Raw genomic sequence first — 24270 nt, 5'->3', positions numbered from 1 at the left:
TGGCTTGTTTGGGCTCTGAGCGCTGTACTCAGATTATTGCATGGTGTGCTTTTTCGGTAAAGCTTTTTTGAAATCTGACAACGGTTGCAGTAAGGAGAAGTATATCTTTAATTCCATGCATAACACTTGTATTTTCATCAACATTTATGATGAGTATTTCTGTAAATTGATGTGGCCCTCTGCAAAATCACTGGATGTTTTGGAAGCAAAACATTACTGAACGTAACGCGCCAATGTAAAKTGAGATTTTTGGATATAAATATGAACTTTATCGAACAAAACATACATGTATTGTYTAACATGAAGTCCTATGAGTGTCATCTGATGAAGATCATCYAAGGTTAGTGATTAATTTTATCTCTATTTCTGCTTTTTGTGACTCCTCTCTTTGGCTGGAAAAATGGCTGTGTTTTTCTGTGACTATGTACTGACCTAACATAATCGTTTGGTGTGCTTTCGTCGTAAAGCCTTTTTGAAATCTGACACGTTGMCTGGATTCACAACAAGTGTAGCTTTAATTTGGTGTATTGCATGTGTGATTTCATGAAAGTAAAATTTTTATAGCAATTTATTTGAATTTGGCGCTCTGCATTTTCACTGGATGTTGGCCAGGTGGGACGCTTGCGTCCCATATATCCCAGAGAGGTTAAAGTGACTATGGATAGATAATAACAGAGAGTAGCAGCAGAGTAGAAAGGGGGGGGGGGGTATTTGATTAGAATCTACTGTGAGTGTTTGCATGCGAGTGCAGCTAGGCGGAGGGCCATTTACCTTGAAGAAGTAGAACGGTCGTAGTTTGAAGACGCTGATGATCCAGGGGAAGGTGCGCTGGGAGCTGTAGGCAAACAGCACCACCTCCAGACAGCAGGCCATCAGAGAGCAGTGGAAGATGTCCTGCTCCAGCAGCACCTACAATTTTCAGTCATTGGCACACTGAATGTCCAACAGTCTGATGCAATGCACCATTGCACATTAGCTTTGCTATTCTTCATATCTGTAAGCGTTAGTTACCATATAGATGTGTGCCATAGCACGAAACAGAAGAAAGCAGTCTGAAACAGAGAGGCACTATCTGAACTCGTCCAATAAACACTTTTTCAGTTTTCATTTCATATACTGTGTACCCTAATGAACACGACCCAGTGTAACTTACAGCCATGTCTTTGCCGTGTAGCCTCCTTGTCTCTTGGGCCATGACGTTCTCGAGGATCTTGTAATAGAGGATTTCAGCCAGCTTCATCCTGTTCTCAGCAAAATCTGTACGAAGGGGCCAAGAAATGGCATTAGGAAGAACATACAAGCTTTCATTGACCCATTATCTTAATTCAATAGTGGTCTTGTGTCTGCTTTTTGCCTGATCAAACGTAGAAGTAATACGCATGAAAAGCGGAACATGCACAACAGATGGAGACACCTCGTAATTTTGAGGCATGTTTGACAGAACTCTTACGGTAAATAGCAAAAGAGTGTTTGAGCAGTTGCGTACTAAGTCCACTTTTTGTACTAATGTTTACTTTTTGACATTTGTGATGTACCCCTTCTACAAGCATATTTAACCCCTATTTCTGCATGCTCAACGTATTCCATCTGCATGTGTGTCTGGTATCTCACCCATGTGTGATCCAGGCAGCTCCTCTGAGTCCTTTGTGTAATGTTGCTTGAACGTCTCGCCCAGGGTTTTCACTCTGCTCAGAATGGCTACGATGGGGTCCCGCGAACATGACCTACAGGTGGAAAAAGTCACAGGGCCAAACCAGTTAAACACCACATACCTTCCAATTCAAGTCGCAGTGGCCTCTACGTTTCTCCTCTCCCTGGGACTTGATTTATCAACCAAATCACAGTTGGGGGCAATTACATTTCAATGGGAAAATTTGAATTTTCGTTTACTTCCTGAATTGTAATTGACCCAAAACCAGAATAACATGCCTAGTTTACACAAACTATATGTAGCCCAGTCCTGGACTGAAACACACTTTCAATGGAGATTCTCGATAGATTCACCATTTTTAATCCATGGCGAGGCTTCATCTCAGATCTGGGTCCATGGAAATGTCCCTATAAACTAATGGACATTTGAGGCAGTGAATGTGAGCTTACTTGAATATCTGCATCAGGGCCTCGCTGGGGGCGCTACGCAGGCCCGAGACCATGCTCTGGAGTCGGCTGACGCTTTGCGTGGCCGAGGACACAGGGGTCACCAGTAGCTCCTTCTCCTTCAGGTAACGCCTGCCTGTCAGAGGAGTGGAGGGGGCCAGGGTGCGCTTCTGCACACACACGACAGAACAAGGTTTATTTCCTCTCAAAGTCATGAGTCACATGATCTCCGTTTAAGCTCCTTAAAACGTCTTTGGGATAGGGATAACGATTCTCCGTCTTAAATTGTATCGTTTATTTGCGTATTAGGGTACCTAAGGTTTGATTATAAACGTTGATTGACTTGTTTGGATAAGTTTATTGGTAACGTTTGGGATTCATTTTGTATGCATTTTGAAGGAGGGAAACCGAGTGGATTATTGACTGAAGCGCGCCAGCTAAACTGAGTTTTTATGGATATAAAGAAGGACTTTATCGAACAAAAGGACCATTTGTAATGTAACTGGAACCTTTTGGAGTGCCAAAATAAGAAGACCTTCAAAGGTAAGGCATATATTATATCGCTATTTCTGACTTTCGTGTCGTAACTCCCTGGTTGAAAATGATTTGTTATGCATTTGTGTGTGCTGGGCGCTGTCCTCAGATAATCGCATGGTTTGCTTTCGCCGTAAAGCCTTTTTGAAATCTGACACGGCGTCTGGATTAACAACAAGTTAAGCTTTATTTTGATGTATTACACTTGTGATTTCATGAAAGTTTAATATTTATAGAAATTTAATTTGAATTTGGCGCTCTGCATTTCACCGGATGTTGTCGAGGTGTCCCGCTACTGGCACGCCTATCCCAAACAGGTTTTAAAGGATTTTGATGAGTGACTGAAAATGGGATGGTAAACAGCCTGAGTGGAATCATTCTTTCACATTTAATTCACAAAATTATTATTTTTTAGCAGCATTTTTTTTAGCAGTATTTAATTTAGTATTTAGTATTTAATTTAATTAGAAAAATCTATATTTTATGAATAATCAGGAAAAAACATCTGTTCAGTTAGTTTGCGGAGATGGTGCCATAAATAAGCCTCATCCCTGTTGATTTTCAGCTATATGTTGGAATTTAACTGGATTCAGCCATCTACCTTCTCAAAGTGCTGTTGCAGGTTGCTCTCAACCTGCATGCGGGCTGACAGCTGGCAGGTCCGGGGTTCTGGTGCAGCCTTCCTAGGTGTCCCGATCTCCTCATCGGCATCCGCCCCCAGGAACACCCTCTCGTCAAAGTCCCCAACAGTCAGCACATACTCCTCATACTCCCGGTTTATCGCTTTACTGGGTGGCACACACACGTTATCAGACCATAAGCAAGCAATGTTTAACACAAGATGTTTCAAACGTGACCGAGATTGATAACATTCTAGGCACCTCTAAAAATTACAGATTAGGATACAATAACAAACTTACTTGTTATCTATGAAGTTTGGTGTATCCAGCAGATCTGTGAGCAGCTCCTCATTCCCTTTAAGTATCTGGAGGTGAAGACAATGAATGAGTAAACACACTGGGCCCTGGGGGGCTTAACAGTTCCCTCGCAGGGATCAAAAGGGACTGATGCAGTTTCCCATATTTTCAAGGATAATTTTATTCTAGTCCAGACAAAAAGATGTTCCAATTACTATCTCCCACAGGATTTACTATATTCAAAATGAATTATGCCGGCATCTGTATTTATGTACTGCGGATGGGGGAATCCTACCACAGAAGGACTGACAGAAGAATAGAAATTACCTTGGCTGGGGGGGAGGGGGGCATGTGTCTGAACATTTTATGTGTAGGGGTTTGTGGTTGGATTATGGAATGTGTACATTACTGAGCTTTTGTGTGTGTGTGTGTGGGGCAATGGTCGTTTTAACCCACCACAGTACTCCTCCAGATAGCAGGTTGTCATTGTTTTAATGAGGGGTCTCACCTGCCGCTCAAAGAGCCTTTTAATGTAGGGCTTGAAGTAGTGCTCCTTGATGCCCTTGGCCTCCACCACCAAGCCGTCGTGTAGCTCACACAGCCGATCGATGACACATGGCGGCTCGTCCGGGGTGTTGTTTTCCAACCTGAAGATGCTGGGCAAGCCTGAGGACAAAGGAAGCCAAGGTCAAAGAATATTTTTACATTTTGTTTTGTTTATCTCCACTCTTCAGTATGTTATTGATGCATCGCCACTGATTAATCTGCCCCTTTCTCCATTTCTCTCATATTCATAAGTATAATGCTATTTTTCATAATTCAAGTCTGAATGAGTAAGTCAAATAAGTGTCATCTGCTCGCTTCATTTTATTTATTACCTTTTCTAATGTAGCTGTGTTTTGTTATTGGTTGCAAATGACTTACGTAGGGCTGGGCGATAAATCAATATCAAGAATTATTGAAGTAATTACTTCCCTCAATAACGATATAAAAACGTTCAGATTCATTTTCAATATTGTCGATAAAGAATAATTAGGTACAGCAGTCCATTTTACCTCTGACGCAGCAGGAACGTGCAGAGAAGTGACAATATGCACTTGGAGAGGTATAGGCCCACTAAAAAACACTTAGCACTTTGAGTTATGGAGTAGCCACTATTAACCATGAAAAATGAGTGCTGTAGGCAAAAACAGTGGCAGTGATAGCCATGGAGTAGAAGCAGCTTCCAACTAAGAAATTATTAATAAAAAGGGTTCAACCGTTTCAGTTATTTGTAAGTGGTTTGGCTTTTTGAAGTCCGACAAAGAGCAGAGCGATGTTTGGTGCGAATTGTGCCGTAGACAGGTGGCTACCAAGTCTGGTAATACGACAAACCTTGCTCACCATCTGAAGCAAAATCACTCTTTGGAACATGCTGAAAGTTTGAGCCACGGTATTGATAAACACCCCTCAAGCACCAGCCAATCTAGGGATGTTCACCCAAAGCAGTCAACACTGACAGCGTTTATGCCCTACGAGCAAACATCGAAAAGACAAGACATCACAAATGCTATTATGCATTGCATTTCCAAGGACATGCTACCAATTAGCACAGCCGAAAAGGAAGGTTTCAAGAGGCTTATCAATTTAATTGACCCCAGGTACGTTCTTCTCTGGCCGCAAACGTCTCTCTCACACCGCACTGCCTAAACTCTATGCCGACTGTAGGGAAAAAGTTTAGGAACCGCTTAAAGATTTTACGTATTTTGCTACTACTACATATCTGTGGTCTAGTGACACGTCAGAGCCTTATATTAGCCTCACTATCCACTATATTGACAGAGTGGAATCTTCAAAATGCCTTCAAACATCATGCCTTTAAACATCATACTTTCCCGACGACCACACAGGTGAAGCTATAGCAGAGATGCTCATTGACATTCTCGCCTCCTGGGAACTCAGTCAAGACAGACAGGTCTGCATTACAACGGATAGTGGTGCGAACGTGGTGAAGGCCGCTCAAATCAACAAATGGACCAGACTGCAATGTTTTGGACTTCGTCTGGACTTGGCCATTGGTAAGTAACTTTGTCAATTGTGTATATTGAAGTGATTGGTTAGATGAAACTAAATGTGCATTTTTTTCATCAACTGATTAAGTTAAATATTACATTTGTACATAACTAAAGGGATTGTGATTAACATTTTATTAAAATCTTGTGATTTCTCAGAGAGAGTGGGTAGATACAAATGAGTGGATTGAGCAATTGGAGTGTGTAAGAAAGTGGTAGGTGCCTTTTCCTATTCGTGGAAAAAGAAGAGACCTGGCAGTTGCTCAAAAAGAACAACCTAGAACAGCACAAGTTGGTGACAGAGCAGCCTACCAGGTGGGGATCACGTCAAAAGATGGTGCAAAGAGCACTGGAGCAGGAGCAAGCCATTTCACACGTCTTGTCCAGTGACAAGACCCAGAACTTAGCTCCCACCTATAGAGATATACAGTTGAAGTCGGAAGTTAACATACAATTAGGTTGGAGTCATTAAAACTCGTTTTTCAACCACTCCACAAATTTCTTGTTAACAAACTATAGTTTTGGCAAGTCGGTTGGGACATCTACTTTATGCATGACAAGTAATTTTTCCAACAATTGTTGACAGACAGATTATTTCACTTAATCACAATTCCAGTGGGTCAGAAGTTTACATACACTAAGTTGACTGTGCCTTTAAACAGCTTAGAAAATTCCAGAAAATGATGTCATGGCTTTAGAAGCTTCTGATAGGCTAATTGACACCATTTGAGTCAATTGGAGGTGTACCTGTGGATATATTTCAAGGCCTACCTTCAAACTCAGTCCCTCTTTGCTTGACATCATGGAAAAATCAAAAGAAATCAGCCAAGACATCAAAAAAAGAATTGTAGCCCTCCACAAGTCTGTTTCATCCCTGGGAGCAGTTTCCAAATGCCTGAAGGTACCACATTCATATGTACAAACAATAGTACGCAAGTATAAACACCATGGGACCATGCAGCCGTCATACCGCTCAGGAAGGAGACGCGTTCCGTCTCTTAGAGATGAAGGTACCGTGGTGCGAAAAGTGCAAATCAATCCCAGAACAACAGCAAAGGACCTTGTGAAGATGCTGGAGGAAACAGGTACAAAAGTATCTATATCCACAGTAAAACAAGTCCTATGTCGACATACCCTGAAAGGCTGCTCAGCAAGGAAGAAGCCACTGCTCCAAAACCCGTCATAAAAAAGCAAGACTACGGTTTGCAACTGCACATGGGGACAAAGATCGTACTTGTTGGAGAAATGTCCTCTGGTCTGAAGAAACAAAAATGGAAATGTTTGGCCATAATGACCATCGTTATGTTTGGAGGGAAAAGAGGGAGGCTTGCCAGCCGAAGAACACAATCCCGACCGTTAAGCACGGGTGTGGCAGCATCATGTTGTGGGGGTGCTTTGCTGCAGGAGGGACTGGTGCACAAAATAGATGGCATCATGAGGGAGAAAAAATTTGGATATATTGAAGCAACATCTCAAGATCAGTCAGGAAGTTAAAGCTTAGTCGCAAATGGGTCTTCCAAATGGACAATGACACCAAGCATACTTCCAAAGTTGTGGCAAAATGGCTTAAGGACAACAAAGTCAAGGTATTGGAGTGGCCATCACAAAGCCCTGATCTCAATCCTTTAGAAACATTTTGGGCAGAACTGAAAAAGCATGTGCGAGCAAGGAGGCCTACAAACCTGACTCAGTTACACCAGCTCTGTCAGGAGGAATGGGCCAAAATTCACCCAACTTATTGTGGGAAGCTTGTGTAAGGCTACCCGAAACGTTTGACCCAAGTTAAACAATTTAAAGGCAATGTTACCAAATACTAATTTGAGTGTATGTAAACTTCTGACCAACTGGGAATGTTATGAAATTAAAAACAGCTGAAATAATTCTCTACTATTATTCTGACATTTCCCATTCTTAAAATAAAGTGGTGATCCTAACTGACCTAAGACAGGGAATTTGTACTTGGATTACATGTCAGGAATTGTGAAAAACTGAGTTTAAATGTATTTGGCTAAGGTGTATGTAAACTTCCGACTTCAACTGTAGGTGTTCTTGAGTCCATCAAACCAGGCATTGACTCCACTCCTAGAAATCACAGATGCTCTGTCTGGTGAGTCTTATGTCAGTGTGTCTTAGCCAGAACTACAACTATTCAATACAGAGGTCACGAAACCTGATAATGAAACAGAGCTCACCCAAACCATCAAAACGATAGTCATGGACTATCTGAATGAGAAATATGATGACCTAGCCACAGATGACCTCCTGGACATTGCCTCGTTGGTCGACCATTGGTTTAAAACACATTACATCAAAGAGGAGAAGGTGGGCCACATAAAAGCAAGAGCTGTCTCAGAGATGGTCAATGAGTGACATGAAAACCCAAGCCCAGCACATGGAGACGTTGCTGCTGCTTCACCACAACTGCCAGCTAAAAAGAGAAAGTCACTGGGCAGTTGTTTTTCAAAAAGCTATGCTCCACCACCACAGGTCTTACTGAAACTCAGCTGCTACCTTCAGTCTCCTGATGCAGAGAGTGAAACCAATCCACTGGACTGGTGGAAGATCAACCAAAAACAACTTTCCCAAAGTCAGCCACCTGGCAAAGCACTACCTGTGCATTCCTGCGACCAGCTCCCCCTGAGTGTGTTTTTAGCACAGGTGGCAACGTGACCTGCCATAGGGCAGCTTTAAAGCCAGAGACCATAGACAGACTTGTCTTTCTTGCTTTTAACTTTTAAAACAACTACCCCAACTTCAACTCTTATGTGCCATTAGGCTAACAGTTATAATGCATATTTTTTGTTTATTGTTCATAACTTGTAAGGGTTTACAGTTAAATGTTATTTGTGAGTTCTACTACTTTAATAAGAAACATTAAAGCCTTTGGTTTGTTCAGGCATTCTTGAGTCTGAAGCGGATATGCACCTTTTAAACATTATTTGATTAATATCGTGATAATTATCATTATCTATATAGTGATAATTTATTTGCCATGTCGTCCAGCCCTACTTTTACGTCTATTACAGCATGCTACCTTTGAAAAGTGGGTTGACAAGGTCTTTCCTGTTGGAGCATAGCAGGGCATTTCCAAACACCAAGTCCAAGCAGCAGAGCAGGAGGTGGTATGAGTTCACCAAGTCATCGCCAATCATACGGAAATTTCCTACAATCACAATCGGGGAGTAGATTGTGTCACTAATAGGTGGGACTGAAGACATTGGGTTAAATTAAACAGAATTTCCCACATTGGTTAAAACATGCAAAAGAAAACTGATTACATTTCCTAGCTTACCTTTAGTGTACACAAACAGGGTCCAGCAGAATTTGAATACATCGCTGACGTGACAGGGCAGGCGCCTAACATAGTGAAAGGGGAGATAAGGTTTCCATTATGGGATGTCATAGTTAGCATTTCATGCAGTCGTCTGAAACTTGCAATGAATAATTCAAAAGTGATGAGATCTCTCTTTGGTAAATAGAGAGCGCCCGGCAGACAGCGCGAGATCGAGCGAGCGCCCGGCAGACAGCGCGAGATCGAGCGAGCGCCCGGCAGACAGCGCCTGAGAATCGACGCGCAGGCGCCCGGCAGGACAGCGCGGAGATCGCAGCGAGCGCCGCAGACAGCGCGAGATTCGAGCGACGCGCCGGCAGACAGCGGAGATCGAGCGAGCGGCCCGGCAGACAGCGCAGAAGATCGACGCGAGCGCCCGGCAGACAGCGCGAGACATCGAGCGAGCCGCCCGGCAGGACAGCGCGCAGACTCGAGCGAGCGCCCGGCAGACAGCGCGAGATCGAGCGAGCGCCCGGCAGACAGCGCGAGATCGAGCGAGCGCCCGGCAGACAGCGCGAGAGCGCCCGACCGACAGACAGCGAGAGAGCGCCCGACAGACAGCGAGAGAGCGCCCGACAGACAACGAGAGAGCGCCCGACAGACAGCGAGAGAGCGCCTGACAGACAGCGAGCGAGCGCCCGACCGACATAGCCGACAGCGCGAGAGCGCCCGACAGACAGCGAGAGAGCATTATTCCAGAGGACGATTCAGACGGGATACGTTTTTTACTTTTCTTTTTTATAAAATAGATGGTTATGTCGGAAGCCTGGAGGTTCTTATTCAATTCATATGCACAAAACAAACAAAAGCATTCACTGTGAAAGTTGATAAGCTACTTGTAGGCCATTCATACATAGCTTATGCACAAAACTTAATTCAATTTATTGAATCAGTTATTGTTTTCTTGCACAAACCGCGAGCAACACCTATAACAAACTCTGAACACCGTAACACGTGACAACACAATGGATGCAGAGGACGTGACAAACTCGAAAAGGGAAATGTTTACTGGTTGCTTAGGAGGTAAAGGGAAAGTCAGATGTTCGGATTCAATTTGACTAGTTGTGGAAAATACTGGATAACTTATTTTTCTGTAAGGACCGAGGGCTGCGTGCATATTGTGTGTGCCAAACAGGTGCTGTATAGATTACAACAATGTTTCTGACTGTTTGGAGCAATGTAAACACTACTAAATAAATTAGAAGTGTACCAGAGAGTCTGTTGTATTACAGCAAACACTAAAAACAGTCGCATTCATTTGTGAATGCAATTTCCGAAATGGAACAGTTTATTTAAGCTAATTATTTAAGGCTTGCTTTATTTTAGAACTAAAGGGAGGCGGACAGACAGAGAGGGCCAGACAAACAAACAGAGAGACAGAGGGAGAGAGAAGGACAGAGAGAGGCAGAAAAAAAAATGGGGCTAGAGAGAGAGAGGTGTAAGGGCTATACCTGTGTTTTCTGCTCCTAGGCTGTCGTGGGGGCTCCCCTTGAGGATCCTGGAACATGTCCATGAATATGGGCTCAAACTTCCGAAAGATCACAGTTGACACTTCAAAGGTTCTCTCCAGGCGGCCCATGCGATTCCGAAATTCCTGAGATAAGTTGGACATATCCGACCATTTCTTCATCTTGTTGAAGAACTGAATCAAACTGAAACCAATGTATGAAAATAAATGACATTAACTTACGAGTTATGGAACGAATCATATAGTGCACATAAACAGTGCCATCACAGTATTCATACCCTTGACCCAAAACACATTTTGTTTTGTTAAAGCCTGAATTAAAAATGGATTACATTGAGGGGTGTTTCTCATCCATCTAAACACAATAACCCATAATGACCAAGTGACAACATGTTTTTAAAAATGTTAGCAAATTTATTGAAAATGAAATAGAAATATCTCATTTACATACATATTCAATACTGGTTAGAATCACCTTTGACAGTGATTACAGCTGTGAGTCTTTCTAGGTAAGTCCCTAAAAAGCTTTTCACACATGGATTGTACTGTTAGGTTCTAATTGTTCAGAGTAAATAACTCACAGACACTAGAGAAGCTACAACAAAAAAATTCACACAAGCACTAATATTTAACCCTTTCTCCTAGGCTGAGTCTCCTCCTCCACAACTGAACAGCCAATGCATCTCTGCTGCTAGACAGAACCTTAGTGATACCTGTTCTTCTTCACTTCATCTAACCTCTAACTCAAAGTACTCACTCCTCCCCAACTCAAGGCTGTCATGGTTATTGATACCAGACTGTCTCTCTTCTCCATCCCTGATGGCTAACAACATATACTGACAATGTAAACGTTATACATTACCCTCTCTCCCTCAGTGACATTGTTAGTTTCTAAGATATCCACCCATCTCCCCTTATCAAATGCCTGCCACATGTACTCGCTTCCCTGCACTCAACACATTCCTAGCTTAGTTGCACACACTATATACTTTCCTCCAATGACCCTTAACTTCTGGTGTAGACCCTCTAAACCTAAGCACTCCATCAGTGACATGACTAAGTTTATCTTCATATTCTCAGAACCCAACAGTACAAAATGTGTCCATTATTTTCTAAATTCAAGCTCTTTCAAATTGACAATTTAAGTCTTGCCATAGATTTAAGCAAATTTAAGTCAAAACTAACTCGGCCACTCGGGAACATTCATTGTCTTCTTGGTAAGCAACTCCAGTGTAGATTTGGCCTTGTGTTTTAGGTTATTGTCCTGCTGAAAAGTGAATTAAATCACCCAGTGTCTGGTGGAAAGCAGACAACCAGGTTATCCTCTAGGATTTTGACTGTGCTTAGTTCCATTCAGTTAATTTCTTATCTTGAAACTCCAGTCCTTAACGATTACTAGCATACCCATTACATGATTCAGCCACCACTATGCTTGAAAATATGGAGAGTGGTACTCAGTCATGTGTTGTATTAAATTTGACCCGAACATAACACTTTGTAATCAGGACCCCACATGTTTTGCAGTATTACTTTAGTGAGTTGATGCAAACAGGATGCAAGTTCTAGAATATTTGTATTATGTATTTTGGATTAACTACAAAGTTCTCCTATCACGGCCATAAAACTCGTAACTGCTTCAAAGTCACCATTGGCCTCGTGGTGAAATCCACGACCGGTTTCCAACCTCTCCGTCAACCTGAGTTAGGAAGGATGCCTGTATCTCTGTAGTGATTGGGCGTATTGATACACCATCCAAAGTGCAATTAATAACTTCACCATGCTCAAAAAGATTTAAAGGTGAGCTTTTTAAAAACCAATAGGTGTCCTTATTTGCGAGGCATTGGAAAACCTCCCTGGTCTTTGTGGTTGAATCTGTGTTTGAAAGTCCCTGCTTGACCGAGGGACCTTACAAATAATTGTGTGTGCACGGTATAGAGACATACAAAAAATTATGCTAAACACTATTAGTCCATGCAACATATGACTTGTTAAGCAAATGTTTATTCCTGAACTTATTTTGGCTTGCCATAACATAAAGGGGTTGACTCAATACATTTTTTATTAGTTTGGAAAAAGTAAAAGGTGTGAATACTTTCTGAAGGCACTGTAGACATGTGGGAGGTTTGGGGACCAAGCCTCTTATCACTGACCTCAGTTTTGACGTCCTGAGTATTCGAGTCAGGGACACACAGTTGCCTTCCATCACCCCCTTACCCACAGTGGGTGTGGAGCCCTTTCTGCAGGCTGCATAGAGAGAGCAGGCTAGCCAATGAACTACTTCCCCCTGAAAGAAAGACAAGTCAGAAGTGTATGGCAAATGACAGTAAGTCACAGTGCTTTATCCTGTTTGGGATAGCACCCCCCTTTTCTCAATTTCCACCTGAAGACATACCCTAATCTAACTGCCTGTAGCTCAGGCCCAGAAACAAGGATATGCATATTCTTGGTATCATGTGAAAGGAAACACTCTGAAGTTTGTGGAAATGTGAATTGAATGCAGGAGAATATAACACAATAGATCTGGTAGAAGAAAATACAAGGAAATAAAGACGTTTTCTGTTCTTTTATTGTTGTTGCATCTTTCAAATGAACAAGAACAGCCAAACATTCAGATATGATGCTGGGGATAATTTCAAAGAAGGGCAACAGTATTTGACCAAAGTTTCAGAAAGATACCTTCAGGAATGAGTGAGGTACATGACATTGAGCATGAAGTCACCCAGGTGTCCCTCACAAGTTTCCCAAATGTACCCAAGTGGCCGAATTGGTACATTGATGCAAATAACTATATACAAAAAATGTATTCTAACATACCCCCCAAAAAATGTTTTGTTGAAAAATGTAAAAACAAACCAAAAAATGAACATTTCAAAAAACAAAAAAATAACAAGGGTAACTATTTACACTTTCAATGTACAATATTGTGAAGACCCTCAGTCCTCTACACAATATTGTGCTGCTGATGCCAAGGCCCATAGCAGTCTCTTTCTGGTGTGAAGCAGAGGGTCACCGAACAAGTGGTGCAGGTGACYGGGGATTTCTTGTGGCAAAGAGCACAACGAATCCTCCCTACTGAGCCCTTTTTGCCCTGAGGCACATTCCTGCCTGCAGCAATGGATTCAACACTGGTTGAAGGAGCAGAAGGGACAGAGGTAGAGGGGACAGAAGGTGCTGCAGTGGACTTGCTGTAGCTAGCAATCTCCTGGATGAGCAGCTCTCTGAAGGCTAGCTGTGAGATGGTTGGGCTGTCCACAGCTCTTAGCCATTTCCTTCTGGAATATGAAGGCATTCACCACAGCAATGTCAATGAAATGATAAAACAATGTCTTGTACCATTTCATGGTCTTGTGGAGAACATTATAGTAGCCTATCAGCGCGTCTGACAGGTCCACACCTCCCATGCTCTTGTTGTAGTCCTTCACAGCAGCTGGAATGGGGACATTTTTGGTGGTCCATGCCCCAGTAGCGTTCTTCACACGCCTGACGACGTGTTCGCCACTGAAGGACTTGTGGACAGTGGCGCACATGACCACCTCTCTGGTATCCATCCACTTCAAAGAGCAGGCCATCCTCACGAATCCATCTCGTGGTACCCTGATCAGCCCGCTTAGGCATGTTATTCACCCTGGTTTTCGGAAATCCCACTCTGTTGGTCCGAATGGTGCCACAGGCCCACACCTCCAGCCTCCTCAGGTCTGTGAGCAGGGTAGGGCTTGTGTAGAAGTTGTCCATAAACAGTTTGTAGCCCTTCCCTAGCAGCTGAAAATCGAATAACTCCATAACGGAATCATAGCTAAGTCCCTTACCGGTCGCACAACTGCTCTTCCCCTCAAACAAAAAAATTGCACGTGTATGCACACGCAGAATCAGCCAAAACAAACAGTTTGTAACCCAATTTAGTTGGTTTGTTACACATGTATTGTTTTAGGCCAATCCTGGCCTTTGAGGCTACCATCCTCTCATCTATGGAAAGGTTCTGGGCAGGCTGAAAATAGGTCTTGCAGGCCTCAACGATGTTGTGGTAGAGAGGTTTTATATATCAGAGCCTATCAAACCTTGCTGTGCCTCGCTTCTTCTCGTTGTCCTCATCAACTTTTGGGTCACTGATATGAAGCACCCGTGAGATTGTCAGAAACCTTTTGCATGACATGAAAGTGGTGGAAAAGGGCAGTTGATAGAGGGGTGCAGTTTTCCAGTAGTCCTTCAGGGTTTTTAGCTTTACAAGACTCATGTAAATGACCATTGAAAGGTAACAAAAAAGATCTGACATGGAAATGGGCTTCCATGTCTCTTTCTTGGCTGCCTGCTTCTTAGCTCCGTACTTATTAGTGTTCAACACCAGGGAATCAACAACTGCCGAGGGGGAAAAAAACTGAAAAAGTTGCATGGGGCTGTACTTTGAGGACATGTCCAGCTGAGGTCCTGGTGGTCCTTTCGGTCTGAATATTGGAGGTGGTGGGGCCACATCCGCCTCCAGCACAGAGTGCCATCGCCCCTCCATCGCTCTGCCAGCAGGTTCCACAATTCCCTTCCTCCGCTTCTTTGTCACCGACTTCACACCTCTAGATGGCCGGGCGGGGGTACGTGTGGTGCCGGAGACAGCAGGGGTCCGGCTGGACGAACCAGCTTCAGTGGGGGATGGGCACCTTGGCAGTATGTGCTCCCAATCAGAATCGCTGGGACTGTGAAATAAAGACACAGACACAGATTATATATAGAGTAGGGAAACAATCACTATGGTGAGGTGCTGTTCCATTCCATGTTTAGATAAAATAAAATGTAAAAAAATATCTAATATAGAAACACACAGATATACACCCACCCACAATGTAAAGCAATGTGTACTTCACACATTTCATTACTGATTATATTTTTGTATATGGCAAATAAAATAAAAATATCTCCAAGACAACTCAAATGAATAATATTTGATATTATTAATTTTAAACAACGGTACTTACCAGTCCAACACTGCATCTTCTGCGTACAAGAACATCTCTTCAATTTGAGAGTCAAAAGTATTCTCACTATCCGAATCATCTAAGAGTAACTCACTGTCACTTTCCCTATCAATTTCTTCAATAATATCGTGTCGATCTGTATATTTAGACTTTGCCTTTGATTTTACAGATTTACTCGCCATAATTCTTCAGGTATAACAGCAGAAAATGCTCTCAAAACAATACTGCTACGCGTAACCAGCGTGGCTGCTACAGGTAGAATTTTTTATGGCGAATGTCTGTGTTTACGCTCGAGTTTCAAACAAAGGCTGGTCTTCCCGGATAGAACCATTACATATTTCCGTTTACCTCAGCTCATTGGCTATCTACCAAGCTAGATTTCAAGACGATCAGTGGTCATTGGTCCGAAATACAGTCAATCCACGAAGCACTGGTCATATCATTGGTGCGCAATGAGGACATAGTTTGGTGTGTTCAAATCAGTTCCTTTCGGTCAATATGTCCCGGGAAAAGAACCATGAAGTATGGCTGTGTTACTAACAAACAGAGGATTGCAATGAAACCAACCATGACTCGAGAAACGTCCGTTTAGAGTGAGTAATTACGTCGAATGTTACGTCCAAAGTTGAAGGACACTGAATTAACGACAAGTCGTTTACAAAATGTTTCGTGTTAGGCTATAAAAATGGATTTTATCGACCTTTAGTATTGCCAAAAGAAGATCTTCAAAGGTAATTGATTCATTTTATTGCTATTTCTGACTTTCGTGACTAATCTACTTGGCTGGTAACTATGTAATGTTTTGTCTGCTGATCGATAATTTCATGGTTTGCTTTTGCAGTAAAGCCTTTTTGAAATCTGACACGGTGGCTAGATTAACAGGAGGTTTAGCTTTGATTTGGTGTATTGCACTTCTGATTTAATTAAAGTTAAATATTTATAATAATTACATTTCTGCAATGTTGTCGAAACGTTCCGCCAGCAGAACCCCTAGCCATAAGTTATGCTATAACTTTTTATAGTTTCCTGATATTGAAATTATATCTCTCAGATAGATGACAGACACTTCAGAACAAACTTCCTTTTGAGACTATATGTTGTTCCATGTAGTGAATCTGTTATTAAATGTGTTTCTATGGACTGGCAGGTACCCTGGAGGGTAGGAGCATAGGGCCAGTAACCGAAAGGTTTCTGGATCGAATCCCCGGACGCCGATGATGTGGATGTCAATTAAGGCAGCCCACCGCACCTCTCTGATTCAGAGGGGTTGGGTTATATGTGGTAAACACAGTTTAGTTGAATGCATTCAGTTGTACAACTGACTAGGTATCCCCCTTTCCTTTTCCCTAATAGCATTGATGCCAAATTTTATGTTTCAAATACTTTTGCTATATAATTCTTTGATACCCTAAGGGGTCCAAAATCAAATAGAAAAATGATCCTTGGTATGACCATCTTATTATTATTTTTTTGCTTAGTAGAACCCCCCCCGATGTGCAAAACGAATGTCAAAGCTGACGTGCATACCTATATAACGTAGGTAGACAATGTAATGACGCCACACAAAAAATACAGAGCTAAATGTGCAACACAGCATTCCTAACCTAGCCCACTATGTCTGCTGTGTGGATTAAGCAGTCAACAAGTCTAGCAGTCATTTGAAAGACAACGAACATTTCAGCGAGACAACTCAAAGGCCAAATCCATTAACGCCGCGATAATGGAATTCATCAACCGTTCTCTGTCGTGGATGATGTCGGCTTTTGCGTTCTCTGTCGTGGATGATGTTGGCTTTTTGGTTGATCACCTCGAGCCCCAGTACACACTACCAAGTAGGCACTATTTTTCAGATGTTGCCCTACCGGAGTTACACAGTATTGTTGAAAACGCACATCAATGAGCTATTTGCTATGGGCGTCACTGCTATTAGCTTCACGACTGACATTTGGACCAGCAATGTCAGCCTCATGAGCATGCGGAGTCTGACAGCACAGTGGGTCGACGAGGATTTAGTACGGAGGAAAGCCATTTTGCATGCTCAAGAATGTGCTGGTTCTCATACCGCTGCTGCCATTTCAATGGCATTTGAGAACAAGTTTGAAACTTGGAAACTTGGGGGGTTATGACCTTACACCCATCGTAAAGTATAAGGCAGCAGCCCAACTCCATCCTAGTCTCTAATGTGTGTGCCTTAGAGTTTACAGCTCGAAAATAAAGATCAAATAAATGGACTTTGGACATTATATTTCATCAGACAAAATGGTGGTAACAATGGTAGATGGAATATGAAAATGAATGTCGATGTTATTAATAGTTAAACAAAGATGTTATGACGGAAACATTGTAACTTGAGTTCTCATAATGTATATGTGCTGTTTACATACTTTGTTGTGTAGAGAATATCCAGATGAAAGAGAACGGTTTGGTGACGATAAGACTGATTTTATGTCTAAATGAGATCCTACTAAATCCTAATACCTTGAAACGAGATACGCCCCAGGGAACCCAGAGAGCATGTCAAAGACGGAAACGCCTCGTGACCCGAGGGCATAAAACATGCGAGTTAAGAATTTACATTCAGAATAAGTTCACCACGCGCTGCAGCCAAGGTTTACGACTTGTCGTGACCCCGAAATGCAACACGAGGTTGAAGACAAAGAAAATCTCGGAACATTCAAGTTTATGGTGGAGTAGCTATTCTGTATCTAAGAAGCACGGTATCTAAGGTGAATTCAAGAAGGACCAACCGGTTATTCTCTTCAAATCATTGGTAGTCTACACGGCTCTCCTACCCAAGATGGGAGCGTCGACACGGCTGATTAGCCTCCTCAGAAGACTACTCTCACAGAACAGGTGCAAGGAAACCGACAACCAAGATAAAGTACATTGATTGTCTACACGATGTCTGAGACTTACACCCAGTAACGAAAGAAAAGGGCGTCGGCCAAACCTATCCCACTAAGTGGAACTCATTCCACGAAGAGATACCCAATGGAGACCTTCAACACGTAAATACATCCATTATAATTCTGACCCATAAGAGCAGCAGTTTGGGGCAAGGTGTTAGGGTTAAACTAAGCATAGTTTACAAATGTATCCAAGAGTGCTTTTCTCGCTCTTTAAATCTCCATCTTGTGAAACACGTGTCATATTGTGCTGGTCTGCTAGGGACCTGTTGCCATTGTACTAAGTTCTAATCAATAGCCTAGACTGTGTGTGTTCGTGTATCTTATGTTATCATTTAGCTTGTTAGTAAATAAATACTCAATTTGTGTGGTACAGAACAATTTAATGAGACCCGGGTTTGTGCAGATTTACAAATTATAAACTTTCATAATGCGGCTGATGAAATTAATTAAGTGACTGCTTTGAAAACGATATTCTTTGAGTTAATCAGGAATCGTCAACTCATTAAACAAACTTTTCCTGTGGTGCCCCAGGTTACTGAGTTAATGGTTAACGGATTGGTTAACGGAGACGCCAAGCAGGTGAACGAATGATTTCTGCATGTGTAGTTACCACCGTGAAGTGTGGAGGTGTGATGGTGATTTGCTAGTGACACCGTCTGTGATTTATTTAGAATTCAAGGCACAATTAACCATCATGGCTACCACAGCATTCTGCAGTGATACGCCATCCCATCTGGTTTATGCTTAGTGGGATGTAAGAGAAGAAATCCGTACTGCCCTGCCCACTTCACTGTTGCTCCAAGCAGAGGAAACTGCAGTTCTGAAATACATCAAAGCGTGAAGACATGTCGCAGCATACATGTTGGATCCCAAGTATGCTGGCAAGAGCATCATGTCAGGTTCAGAAATCAACAAGGCCTATGGTGTCATCACTACCGTGTCACACCACCTTGGCCTGAATGAGGGCAAGGTTCTTGGCAGTCTGGCGAAGAACACTTCCAAGCAAGAGCATGGGATGGAGATGCAATATGGAGGTCGTGCCAACGTCTCATCAGCCACCTGGTGGAAGGGACTTTGTGGATCTGAGGCACTTTCCCCTGTTGCCTCCATCATCCTCCAAATCCCACCAACATCAGCCACCTCCGAGCACAACTGGTCCTTGTTTGGGAACACACACACACCAAAGCACACAACAGGCTGGCCAATACAAGGGTTGAAAAATTGGAGTCCATCCGGGCAAATTTGAGCCTGACAACGATTATGATACAGTAAAAGGTTTAGGTCTCAATATGAAATAGTAAATATATCCAATGCCAAAAACATCTACATTTAAATGTATTAATATTATTTTTCATATATTTCCATTAATTCAAAAATATATTCCTGTTAACGCCCATATATTCCCGTTAATTTCAACAGAAAGGTCCCACCTCTGAATATTCCGCAAAATGTGCAACCCTATGTAGGCCTAAGAGCACATCCTGTTTAGTCTTAATAGCAACACGAGTTTCAGAAGAAAGTTATTTGTTTCTGGCCATTCTGAGACTGTAATCGAACCCACAAATGCTAATGCTCCAGATACTCAACTAGTCTAAAAGGCCAGTTTTATTGCTTCTTTAAAACCAGAACAAGAGTTTTCAGCTGTGCTAACAATTGCAAAATTATGATCAATTAGTCTTGTAAAATGGAAACTTGGATTAGCTAACACAACATGCCATTGGAACACATGGTTGCTGATAATGGGCCTCTGTACGCCTATGTAGATATTCCATTAAAAAGCTGTCATTTCCAGCTACAATAGTCATTTACAACATTAACAATGTCTATACTGTATTTATGGCCAATTTGATGTTATTTTAAAAAATGGCAATTTTTCCCCCTTCTTTTCTTTCAAAAACAAGGACATTTCTACGTGACCCCAAATTTTTGAGCGATAGTGTACATATCACATTTCCTAAGTATTTTCATGGAGCCATGTCAAAACGACCATCGGGTTCTTCTCCCCCGATTGCTCAGTTTGGCCAGGTCTAGGAAGAGTCTTGGCGGTTCCAAAATTCTTCCATTTAAGAATGATGGGGGCCGCTGTGTTCTTGGGGATCTTCAAAACTGCAGAATTTTTTTGGTACCCTTTCCCAGATCTGTGCCTCGACACAATCCTGTCTCTGAGCTCCACGGACAATTCCTTTGACCTCATGGCTTGGTTTTTGCTCTGACATGTACTGTCAACTGTGGGACCTTCATATAGACAGGTGTGTGCCTTTCCAAATCATGTCCAATTAACTGAATTTACCACAGGTGGACTCCAATCAAGTTGTAGAAACATCAAGGATGATCAATGGAAACAGGATGCACCGGAGCTCAAATGCAAGTCTCATTAGGAAAGGGTGTGAATAGGTATTTGTTTATTATTTTTCATACATTTCTAAAAACCTGTTTTTGCTTTGTCATTATGGGGTACTGTGTGTAGATTGATGAGATAAAAAAAAAATATATATATATATGTTTTAGAACAAGGCTGTACTGTAACAAAATGTAACAAATCGATCCCGCTCCAGAGCACTGGCCTCGATGTAACGCTCATTCCTTCGACGATAAACGCGAAACCGACCATCACCCGTGGTGAGACAAAACCGCCACTCAGAAAAGAGCACTTTCCAGTCCTGTCTGGTCCAGCGACGGCAGGTTTGTGCCCATAGGCAACGTTGTTGCCAGTGATGTCTGATGAGGACCTGCCTTTACAACAGGCCTACAAGCACTCAGTCCAGACTCTCTCAGCCTGTTGCGGAGAGTCTGAGCACTGATGGCGGGATTGTGCGTTCCTGGTGTAACTCGGGCAGTTGTTGTTGCCATCCTGTACCTCTCCTGCAGGTGTGATGTTCGGATGTACCGATCCTGTGCAGGTGTTGTTACACGTGGTCTGCCACTGCGAGGACGATCAGCTGTCCGTCCTGTCTCCCTGTAGCTATGTATTAGGCGTCTCACAGTACGGACACTGCAATTTATTGCCCTGGCCACATCTGCAGTCCCCATGCCTTCTTGCAGCATGCCTGTTAGGTCTCTTTTGTGTCCTAAGTTTTCAAAACTGTGACCTTAATTGCCTACCGTCTGTAAGCTGTTAGTGTCCTAACGACCGTTCCACAGGTACATGATCATTAATTGTTTATGGTTCATTGAACAAGCATGGGAAACAGCGTTTAAACCATTTACAATGAAGATCTGTGATGCGATTTGGATTTTTACAAATTATCTTTGAAAGACAGGGCCCTGAAAAAGTGACGTCTCTGAGTTTATATTATTCATAGCTGTCTATTGCCAGATGCTGGCACTAAGACCACACTCAACCAACTAAGGACATAAGCAAACAAGAAAACGCTCATCCCGAAGCGGCGCTCGTAGTGGCCATAAAAATGACTTGTACTTTAACAGTAACTGTTCCAACCTAGACTTGTTTTCAACTTGAACTTGCTTTGGCTAACATTAGCTATTAGCTGTGTAAAAGGCCAGGGGATTGTTTGAAAGAGAATCCAATACTCCTATTAGATAGTACTCCCTTATTTCTGCTTATTGTCTTTTATAAAAGGACAACAATGCCTTGCTGGCCGACTTACTTTTCCACTGTCGAAGTACTGTTTCCTGAAGCATTCTGACCTGTTCTGAAAGAATTCCCTGGGTATACCGTCATGCTGTGGATGTTTAATCAGGACGTGTCGTTATACGAATTTGTTTATTTTGATTGACTCATTACTAAGCACTTCCCCACACAAAACACATTTAAGGAGCTCTTCATAAATTCTCAACGCTTGTATGAAAGAGAAACTCATCGGTGTATTGACTTTTCATTGAGAATTGAGCTCAGTCAGAACTTGTTGCGAGCATGAGTCCATTTGGCGAGTGGGAATGACAAATCATTGGCTTACAGCGCATCATCTGCTGTTGAACGACAGCGCTGCAGCGTGTGTCGGGGTGATCTTCCAAGAAAACCCCAGAAAAAAGATCTGGTAAACCGCAAAGCACACGGGCATCTCCCACTCGTGCAGCTGCCAAACTGAGCAGACACCGCTGCTAAGCAGAGAGCGCACTGAACAGAGACCGCAGTTGCACTTGGCCAAATCAATTAATTCAATAATTATACATTTACTCTTACACGTCGTGGGGACAGTAAAATTAGCCATCTAAAAAATATACTTTAAGTAAAAAAATAAAATAAAAATTATTCAACATGTTATTTTGTATTTTTATGTTAAACTCACAACAATAAAAAAAATCTGCATTAATATTGTCTAATAGAATACGTGGGGAAAAAACGAACGGAGACATTAATAAATGCATTTCTAAAGCTTCCGTTTTGGAAGCTGAGGTGACGTGCCAAGATGGAGGTTCGGTACACAGCGCCCCCTATCAGTAATCTGCTGTATATATAAATTGTTGGTTAAAACTAGCTAAAGCAGTGTACATACAGTAAGTGTGCATTTTGAAGTTGTGAAATTATCTTTGAAGTGATATGAAAGTAGAAAGATTTGTTTATAGAACCGTACCGCAAATGAGAATCGATTCACAATTACATGGAGTATTTGGCTTCAACAACCAATTTCCCTTTAAAACAGAACATGTTAGGTCCGTGGACTAGAAGGAGTAACGTTTGCCCAATAATGGACTTAAAGGAGACAGTTACATTGAGCTCATAAAAAATCGTCCTCCATAATCTTTAACGGAACTGACCGCGACTGGTGTGTTCCCAAATGATCAGACAAAACAAAAAGGTAGCAAACTAGTTAGCTAAATAGATAGCCAACCTGATATCTAGCATTGTGACCGATTTCGCAAATTACCAGTTCCCTGCCTTGGCAAGTGGGCTGGTTGATGGAAAATAAGTGTTATTTACTATGTTCAGCTAACGTTAGCTAGCTAATGGCTATATGCGCTAACCAACTAACTTTCAAAACGAACGACGTTAGTAACATTGCTAACACAACTAACGTTACCAAATATGAAGAGGGGATAATAGCTTAACATTTACGTTACGCTAAACACACGCGACAGGAGAGTTAAGACCGTCCATGTCCGGCCGCATTGTTGATCCCACAATATCTGATCCCAACGTCCTAAACAAAGTAACGCTAAGAGGCTACGTATATCTAAAACTATTAACTACCTAGTTTAATAATATAGCTAGCTACTGTTAGTTAGCTAGTTTACCTCCAGTGTGTATGTATTCCAAATCGACTTGAAGTTTTGCATTGCTTCAGATGCCGTCTGTTCGTCCATATTCAGCTCCTGACAAAGCATTTCCAAGCTCTTTCGGACGGAACTCTCGTCCGTCCGCCCGGAGTCGGAATCTGACTCGTCTCCCCGCATTTGTAAATCTAAGTTACAGTGGCAGAGAAATTAAAATATATAGCTATCTATGTCAACAAAGCAGTCGAGACACTACAAACAGACCACCGGTCATTCAATTCCCACAATGCACCGTGGTGCAATTGGCGCGAAAACGGATCCTTTCCGACCAATGAGTAAAGGCCCCAAAGGGCAAACAAAGGAACGTAAACAGGGGTTGCGTTTCAAAATCAAAGTGTGCAGTCCAAACACTTAAAAGACACACCCTGTCACCTCAGCCCTTTTATTTTGTATATATTTTTTATCAACAACAAATCAATACAGGAAGTACATGTGGGAACACACGTATACAGTATATCAATAATATACAAAGGACAATTGGGCTAGGGGGTACAATATCACATTACACAAGGACCTTAATTAAGGGACATACATACACTTATTATTCTAACAGCTTTTTATGTTAGTCGAGTATTTAATTGTCTTAAAATACAGGTCAATTTATTTTTGTAAGGTAAGATAATGTGGTGTTTTGTTTGTAAATGTACATTTGTGAATATGAAATTAGGCCAAAAGAATAATGAAATTCATTACATAAAAATGTTTCAGCTTATTTCTATCGTAGGTAAAGAATCCAAGCAGTAACGTAAACTCACTCACTTTTGTAC

At 42.1% G+C, this 24270-nt stretch overlaps 1 protein-coding gene across 4 annotated transcripts in view; it reads right to left on the bottom strand.

Annotated features, from left to right (window-relative positions):
* Positions 1-23721, bottom strand: part of rbl1 (retinoblastoma-like 1 (p107)) — a 38405-nt gene extending 14684 nt beyond the window's left edge. For all 4 annotated transcript variants that reach the window (XM_023983780.2, XM_023983789.2, XM_023983798.2 and 1 more), the window contains exons 1-12: positions 23465-23721; positions 12549-12682; positions 10382-10582; positions 8892-8956; positions 8634-8762; positions 4057-4214; positions 3552-3616; positions 3233-3419; positions 2101-2267; positions 1612-1724; positions 1154-1257; positions 772-909 (exon numbers count right to left, since the gene is read on the bottom strand). In XM_023983780.2, the coding sequence (XP_023839548.1) occupies positions 772-909; positions 1154-1257; positions 1612-1724; positions 2101-2267; positions 3233-3419; positions 3552-3616; positions 4057-4214; positions 8634-8762; positions 8892-8956; positions 10382-10582; positions 12549-12682; positions 23465-23623 (1620 nt within the window). In that variant the 5' untranslated portion in view covers positions 23624-23721. The remainder of the gene's footprint in view (positions 1-771; positions 910-1153; positions 1258-1611; positions 1725-2100; positions 2268-3232; positions 3420-3551; positions 3617-4056; positions 4215-8633; positions 8763-8891; positions 8957-10381; positions 10583-12548; positions 12683-23464) is intronic.
* Positions 23722-24270: the final 549 nt, after the last annotated feature.

The sequence above is a fragment of the Salvelinus sp. IW2-2015 genome, linkage group LG1 (genome assembly GCF_002910315.2).
Source record: "Salvelinus sp. IW2-2015 linkage group LG1, ASM291031v2, whole genome shotgun sequence".
NCBI classification, from domain to species: domain Eukaryota; kingdom Metazoa; phylum Chordata; class Actinopteri; order Salmoniformes; family Salmonidae; genus Salvelinus; species Salvelinus sp. IW2-2015.
The sequence above is the reverse complement of the archived record's forward strand: the minus strand, read 5'-3'. Positions and strand labels throughout refer to the sequence as shown.